This window comes from Oncorhynchus tshawytscha, linkage group LG04, assembly GCF_018296145.1.
Source record: "Oncorhynchus tshawytscha isolate Ot180627B linkage group LG04, Otsh_v2.0, whole genome shotgun sequence".
Lineage (NCBI taxonomy): Eukaryota > Metazoa > Chordata > Actinopteri > Salmoniformes > Salmonidae > Oncorhynchus > Oncorhynchus tshawytscha.
This window is the reverse complement of record NC_056432.1, coordinates 62325678-62333749: the sequence shown is the minus strand read 5'-3', so window position 1 is coordinate 62333749 and position 8072 is coordinate 62325678. Positions and strand designations below refer to the sequence as shown.

Genomic DNA, 8072 nt, shown 5'->3' with positions numbered 1-8072 from the left:
CTAAGGCATTAGTACCGTGCCGTCTTACTGTGTGATGGGTAACTTCTTGGCTTTATGGACAACTGTCGGGGCTTGATGGTCTTACATACGCTGAACTTCTACCTGGCTAGCCACTTAGTTTCTACTTTAAAAAAAAAAGAATCCTGGAAACTTGACATAGCTTGCAGATTTTGGGGTTGGGGTAGTATTTAGGTAGTTTGTTGTCTCACTTGGCCAGAAGTCTTGTGTTTGTTCTGTCTGCATAGTTCCAGGAAAAGCCTTGAACTTTTGGCTAGCAGGGCCTTCTTGGTGACCCATGGTGGAATTTGTTCAAATGTGATTGATTAGTATTTGACAACTCTCACATTTTCCTTGATCAGTCTTGACCTGTATACATAATGCTTTATGTAAGGCCTGCTGCACCGTCTGTCCTGTGACATCTGTAGTCAGATCACCCTGTTCAAAAGCAAAGAGATTCTCACCTCTTCAACTCTAATTATTACTGTCAGAGGCTTTGAAGATGGAGAGGTCCATTGCATGTTTTAGCCTCTTGGCATATTTCCACTGTTTTTCGGTTCTCACATTTAAGAATTACATTCCTTACATGAAGGAAAGTAATGAACTTGAGATGCATGGTCCCCAGGCTTATAGGATTGCCACGCCTCTAACTGTCCAGGTGTCCCCTGGAGGAAGGAGGATTGATGACGAGGTGTCCAAACACTGGTTAGGGAGACATTTACCTGAGTATACTCATCATTTAGCTCATATGTCACCTTATAAACTGCTACTGTCCTCAGTGTTGCCTGTCTGGATTTCAGCACTGCTGTGGTCCAACTGTAACAGGCCCAGGATGTTTCACTACTCTTTAGGGATTTCATAAACCATTTCTGGAGAATGAATAGGTGACATATGTATTTTCCATTAGTACCATTTAAAAATTGTGCTTTTGTGTAGGTGGCGAAAGCAATCACCTTGTCAAGCTGGTGCCATTTTAAGTCACTAGATGGCATTAGAACCAAAACAATGTAATTAAACATGTCTCTGGCAAGCTGTCTTGTAGCGCATGCCTTCTTATACAATCAGATAATAATTGCATTGCAATTCCATTGGCTCCTATCCCTGACTTTTACAATGACCCAAGACAGTCCATAACCTCTCTCTGGCCCCGTGGAGTTACTAATGACCATGTTTTGAAAAAGACAGGAAGGAAGTACAATGGCCTCTTCTTGAACCATACATTCATCCAAATTGTATCTGGCATACCAATCAAATAGAGTTCTGGTGTACACTTCACTTGTGCGGCAACATATTCGATAGATTTGGTCAGCAAGCAAAGCAACCTAGGTAGGGTTTACCACAGACAGTTGTTGGAAACCCTTAAATGTTATTCAAAGTTTCATTTAGAATTTGCCTGTGGAAGAGTAAAGTTTTAAGAAATCAAATTGAATGTTGTTATTGGCATTAATAACTATTCCTGACCTAATGGGCATATTTAAATAACAGACATAATCTTTTACAGGTTTTGATATTTCAAACATCCATGGAGTGACTGCAACCTTCCTGTGGCTGATTAATAGCAATGCCTGTCTGTCTGTCTGTCTGCACAGCTCATGAACGCGCTTCGCGATGGCTATTTTTTCGATGCTCTCTGCGTGCCTCGCAGGAACGTTACACAGACCCCCCTCCATCCCCCTCATAGCGCTGCATCCTGATGTCCAGACCGTCTACCATTGTGTGCAGATGGAGCTGGGTCTCTCATCCTCCCGTAATGGCTGAAGGGCCACGCTGCAGTGTGGAGCGAGCCAGCAAATATGCACTGTACTATGCAGGAATGCGCCTGGCACTCCTGTCTGCCCTCCAGGGGGGCCACAGGGAGAGTGGAAGGGGAATTAATTTAATGAGACCCTAAAATCACTTAACCCAGACCAGGTGCTACATGTCTCACTGGAGCTGGGCAGACAATAGAATGCCACTTTCAATTTACAACAGTAATTTCCTGTGGAAAAGAGAAAGTCTGGACAGAGTCAACTTGTATATGCAAAATGTTTATTGTATGACAATGTTAATTGCTTCGACACAAATAAAATAGACCACATTTACAAATATATTATACCATAGCTATAAAACCATTTATCCTATTAGCACAGTTTGAAACATATAACATCCATGATGCAAACAATAGTGGAAACAACAAATAGTCACAATGCCCTTATATTTTCTTCCTGTACAAAAATAGTTCTATCTCCATAAGTAGTTGAATCTAACCTATATAATATTTAAATAATGATATCTGAAATATCTTATATACAAACTGGCAAATAAAAATATACATACATAGATTGCACATGTGTTTTATACAAAACATATTCAAGTATAGTTCCATCCATTGTGGACTGGCACAGATATTTCATACAATCTCTAATGCATTTCCCTCATACAGTGACCAAAAACTTCAGCTTCATAGCTCTTTATTATATGTCCATCTCCTTATGTCTTATCTCCCTGTTTGGCATGGACCAGATGTCTTTGGATGTATTTTAGGTCCACGTAGATGTCTGACTGAGAAGGCTGGGACTGAAAAGTGCAGATGAGTATAGAGGGTTTGGTGAAATTGGCTCCTGTAAATCCACAGGGTAAAACTCAAAGTTCAGGATCTGCATAACAGGTTTATAGAGTCCCAGTATTGACGCAGTGGACTCTTCTCTGAGTCTGTACCGCTGTATTGACCTTGCTCCTCTCCCACAGCTGGGCAGAGATAGCACCATCCTCAGCATCTCTCCTTCTCTCTCTTCACGGTGCCATCCAGTGCCTGTAGACCAGCTGTCGTTTTGGCGCTCTGCAACGACAATGCCTCTGCTAAGTCCAGCTTCCAGAGGCGCTGCAGCTATCGCTCAGTACTCACGTCTGGAAAAAATGCACTGGAGAACATTTGGAAAAAGTCTGAGGCATTTGGAGAATTTTAGAACAGGGCAGAGACACTAAGCCTCGGCTGCTGCTCTCCTCCCCTGTTCCTCCCCCGTACAAGTCCAGCTCATGTCCGTCTGAGCAGCTCCTCCAGCTTGTGAACGTGTGAGTCTGCGTTGCCCCACACAGGCCTCAGCCTGCCTCCCTCCAGCCTCAGTGTGGCCCTGCGCTCAGGGAGGGAACGACGCCTCCGGCCGTAGCCGTGTGGGCTGATCTTGTCGATGGGTGCACTACCAATCTTTAGCTTGTTGTTGAGCTGGTGGATGCGGTGGGCCAGGTCATGCACAGTGCAGGTGCCCAGAGAGCAGCCCGGTCTCCAGGCCTGGTTCACTGAATTTTTGGACCTCTTGGTTCGGACACTGATGTCAGTGCTGGAAGAGAGAGGAGGGAGAGGACCATTAATTAATGCCTTGCATTCCTGAGCGGACACAACTTGGCTCAGAGATCCCCTCCGCAGCTTGCTTACTTTAATGACCCTTGTTTGACAATGGTGATTAGTCTCTTAATTCGATTTGAAATCTTGATTTCACAAGGATAACGAAATAGCACCATGCACATTGAGGTATTTAAAGGTTTGTATGGTATAGGCTTTTACCTGGAATGAGGAATCATGGTGTCCCTGACGTCTTCTGGGCTGACAAACTGTACAGACTCTGCTATCCTCTCTGCAGAAAAACTGTTTAGATCTCGTCTCAATCTGCTCTGCATCCATATGCTTAACCTGGGAAAGAAGAAATCCAACTCATTAAAAACTGTTCAAAGAAGTCCACAAAAATACACAACAGTATGTGCTGATATCATGGTCACTATGCATTGTAGCAGACTTATCTTGACAAATAGCTCATCAATTAGCTCACCTCTTTTTGAGCTCTGGGCTAATTTCAAGTTGGAATCCAGCCACACTCTGTGCAATGGTGGCCAGCAGACAGCCGTAGAGGAAAGACTGCAGGATCAGTTTCATTTTGACTGGTACCTGTGGGGAAAGTGGGAAAAAAACGTGTTAGTTATTTACTTATTAACGATAACTTACTTAGTTACCTCCTATAATTACATGTGAGCCCCCCCCCCACAAACCTCTTGCTGTTGCTTACAGAAGAGTCCAAAAGCCAAGTTATTTGCACTTATCATTCATTTATTTTAAATGTCACACTAAGGTCACATTTTGTTCTCTCAAGTAAACTTACAACCAAGTTGCAGGCCCTGGCCAGTGAAAAGCAGGACACAGTCCATAGATGACAGAGTTTCCTCAACTAGAGTAAGCTTTAACCTCCCCTGAGCAAAGTCAATCCCATTCAGTCAATTATATCCATAACCCAGAAAGAACAGGTAAACCTAAGGTTGGATAGAGAGAGATAAGCCTTATTTGGTATTTTTGCCTGACGTCCACCACCCCCCACAGTCATGCACAAGAAGACCGGCACTCCTTATATAATAAGATTGATAACCTGTCCTTGTCTAACGCACTTGAGCTCCTGATAAAGCCATCTGTAGCAAACAGAGCAACAGTCAATATCTGGTTCAATTGAAAGTACATACCTGAAATCCTTCAATAATTCACTTGGGTGATAAAGTAGTTATAGTAGAGTCAATGTGGAGAGAGTATTCCAAAGGCTTCTTGAAGTTGCTGTTGGTGCTGAAAGGCAGCTGTGACACTGTGCTAATAGTCTCTACACACCAGACGATGAGCCTTTATAGTGGAGGTGGGAGGGGCTCACTGACTGACACACACAGACTCATCCCAGTCCCACTACTCCACCCCACACAGACCAGGACTGCTGGAAGCCTGCTTTATCAGTGGGATAATGCAACAACATAGCAAACCCAGGAGAATAAAAAAGTTTAAATAAGCCAGAAGTAATTCAATAAATATTTGGGTCACATGAGAGTGATTTACTGTAATACTTGTTAAGGAATGTTGTTGTTGTTTCCTGCTTTTCATTGACAGAATCTTTATTTGTGATTTGAAATTCACATTTTTACAACTTTCTTTTTATCAAATGCATTTATAAAGATTACATTAAAAAAAGTATGTCTTCGCAAACACATGAAGAAATAATGATTCACACTCCCAACAGAGAAAATGGTGAGTGCTCATTCCTTTGGTATTTGGGGAGGAGGCAGAGAACATTCTAAACCAAATTATTATGTCCACTGACATAATGAAACATTTTAGACATAACTGAGCTTTGAGGTCAAGAGGTTATTAACTTTTGTCCACCTGCATTCCGGCACGTTTTTGTATATATATAATTTCTTCAATGTTGACACAATGCCCTCTCAAGGGGCAAAGAATGATCTGATTACAAGTTTAGTTATCTTGAGGAAAAGTTGATTAGTGGGCTTGACACGAGATAACACAAGAACACTTAGTAGTTATTCATTAATAGTAAGTGTGTCAAATTATAACCACAACATTCTCTGTGTCTGCATTTGTTTAGACATTAGGGCAAATATTTGGCTGTACTAATGTAAATGTTTAGAGGAATTGAGCAATTATCTCAAATAAATCAAGAGGGTTATTTGTCATATGATTATATCTGTTGGCTTTACATAATCTCTAACTAACATGGTATTTCAAAAACAATTAGGATGACTTCTTCATGCTCAACACATCACAACTGAGATCCATTAAATAAAGGGGATAATAGGTTAAGTCACAGGAGACAGCAAGTCTGATCCCTGTGTTACTGATATCTGCTCCTCACAATCACTGATTATATGACTTCATCTCAAACCAAAGTATAATGATTGCACTGAACCCCTTTAGCTCTTTGACCTTAATAAAAGTGCATTTACTTTTCATATGTGCTTAGCTAAATTAAACCATTCCGAATGAATGGTGAGACAGTGAAATAAAGTGAGATATGCAGCAGGGTCAAAACAATGTCAGCGAGGGTCATAAGGCAGATGTTGATTACAGGCCCCTGGGGACAGATATCTGCACAAGATGCCATCAGGATTAGCACAGAGTGTAAAGATTTTAGTTTTTTCATTCCAGTCAACCACACAGCTGACCCAAAGCTGGTGTCTGGTGAGGGTACGTCTGGGGATGGGAACAGTGCATTGAAATGAGCTATTGTAGTCCCCAAGACTTGGTCTTAAATCTCAAGAACACTGAAAAACATGTAAGCCTAGATGTGATCAGATAATCACAATTTGTGGCTTTCAATGTGTGATGTCTTTAATAGCAAATACGTAAGTATTTTGGGAACACCATGTGAAATGCTTTCTCAGTGCTCAGAATGTCTCTCAAACAACTGATGAAGAACCTTGTTCGTGCTGAATAGAACATATCTGTGTGTATCGCATTTTACTGTGTCACGTGTAGTAATTCAGACAGAAAGTCACCAAAATCTCCCTTCAGCCTTGAATAGAAATCCTACTACACACAATTCTATACATAATTATTACGACTTCCTTGCTTACCTGGTGTCCCTTGTGTTACTGTAAATACATAAATGTGAAACACGTGTTGTAAACCAGCAAACATTTTGTAACCATTTGTAATGATAATTGCCTCTGCCAGACAAGTAATCCCCAAGTACCCAAGTCATTTAATCTCCTAATATGGAGAGAAGAATATTGCGCAACCATGACAGCGTCATTGTTCAGTGGCTCTTTATATGGAGCAGTCATTTGTTAGCTTTTTGTAAGACAGGTGTCAGGAACATGACCGCAATTTGTTCAGTCACTGCTGTGGTATGTTAATGTAACAGGTAAGGTGGGAAGGAACGTAAACTAGGAAGCTATGTCTTGGAAGTTTAATGGAGGAATAGATGAACACATACCTAGATATTGATATGTTTTGGAAATGTTCCTCAATGTTGTCATGGTGATTTGATAGACCTGGAAGCTTTGTGGGGTTTGCACCTGTATAGTCATTCATTCTTTCATTCTGCTCCCTTGAACCCCATTGACCTGGAACATTTTTTAAATTTTTTATTCAACAACTCAAATACCAAATTCTGTAGAGTAGATGACGAAAGTCCTGATTTATTATTTCAACTGCAGACGGAGCGGCAGACATACTGTATTATTGTAAAATTATTGCTATTGTGCTATTGTGCAAAATATAACTAAGCTACATGTCTGGTGTTGAAGTGAAGACCCTATCATGACAGATATGATAACACCTTACAGGAGAGAAGCAGCTGATAGCATAAGCATAATGGTTGGCAGAGCGGAATCATCAAAATTAACTTAACAATAGGCTACTTGTTAATGAAGAGATTCTCTCTCAAATTGCCCTAGTACGCTAGGGACCATGATGTCGTGGAATATGTTCAGTCCAAGTCGTTGAGATGTTGTCAAAAACAGCACAAGAGAAGGATTCCCGCACACCGGTGTTTTCCACCCAGCAGCGTCTCCCTCCCCTATTAATTGGCAGGAAAGGTCACTCACTGTCCACAGAATTCCAGAAGTGAGTGGAGTTGTGCGCTCTTATTTCACATTTTGCCTGACCTTATCCCCAAGTCTTGTGTGTGAGTGACCCTAATGCCTCCCGGTGTGTGTGTTTGTGTGTGTGCACCATAGACATTTAAAGGTAATGCACTTGTTTTTGTCTGAGAGAGAGAGAGAGAGAGAGAGAGAGAGAGAGAGAGAGAGAGAGAGAGAAAGAAGGGAGGGAGGGAGGGGATGTTTAAGTTTGACGCAGTGTGATTATGGAAAATAGTAATCATGCTATTGACACAGATTTTCCCACCAGCACCCTCTGCTAAGTGCTTCTAGCAAACTAAATATCATATACAATTAATTCAATACATGTCTAAGAAATACTGGATGCCACAACCTACAATACTTTTCATTTATCTTAATGTATTATAACCCACATTCTTGCAAAGAAAATTAGGCTACTATTTTTTCTCATCTAGCCTAGTCTCATCTACTTTCGAATGGACTTGAAAATATTTGGGTAACTTATTTTTTTTACATGTACTTTAATTTTTTTTTTACCCCTTTTCTCCCCAATTGGTAGGTTTTTTTTTTTTTAAATGAGCATGCTAACGGGATTCGAGTGGTCATCAGATGGTTTTCCGTGCTGGCCAACCAGTGGTGTGGCAGGGTGTGACCCTGTTTGCGGCCACACAGTTTCTATTTGTAAACCAAGCGCCCACGCCCATGGATGTCGC

At 41.3% G+C, this 8072-nt stretch overlaps 1 protein-coding gene across 1 annotated transcript; it reads right to left on the bottom strand.

Moving 5' to 3' along the window:
* Positions 1-2011: 2011 nt before the first annotated feature.
* LOC112249143 (pro-adrenomedullin) lies at positions 2012-4627 on the bottom strand. Its single transcript, XM_024418818.2, has 4 exons — positions 4480-4627; positions 3801-3916; positions 3539-3664; positions 2012-3314 (listed from the first exon to the last, which is right to left on the bottom strand). The coding sequence occupies exons 2-4, from the start codon at positions 3902-3904 to the stop codon at positions 3011-3013; spliced, it is 534 nt and encodes a 177-aa protein (XP_024274586.1). The 5' UTR covers positions 3905-3916; positions 4480-4627; the 3' UTR covers positions 2012-3010.
* Between the last annotated feature and the right edge of the window lie 3445 nt (positions 4628-8072).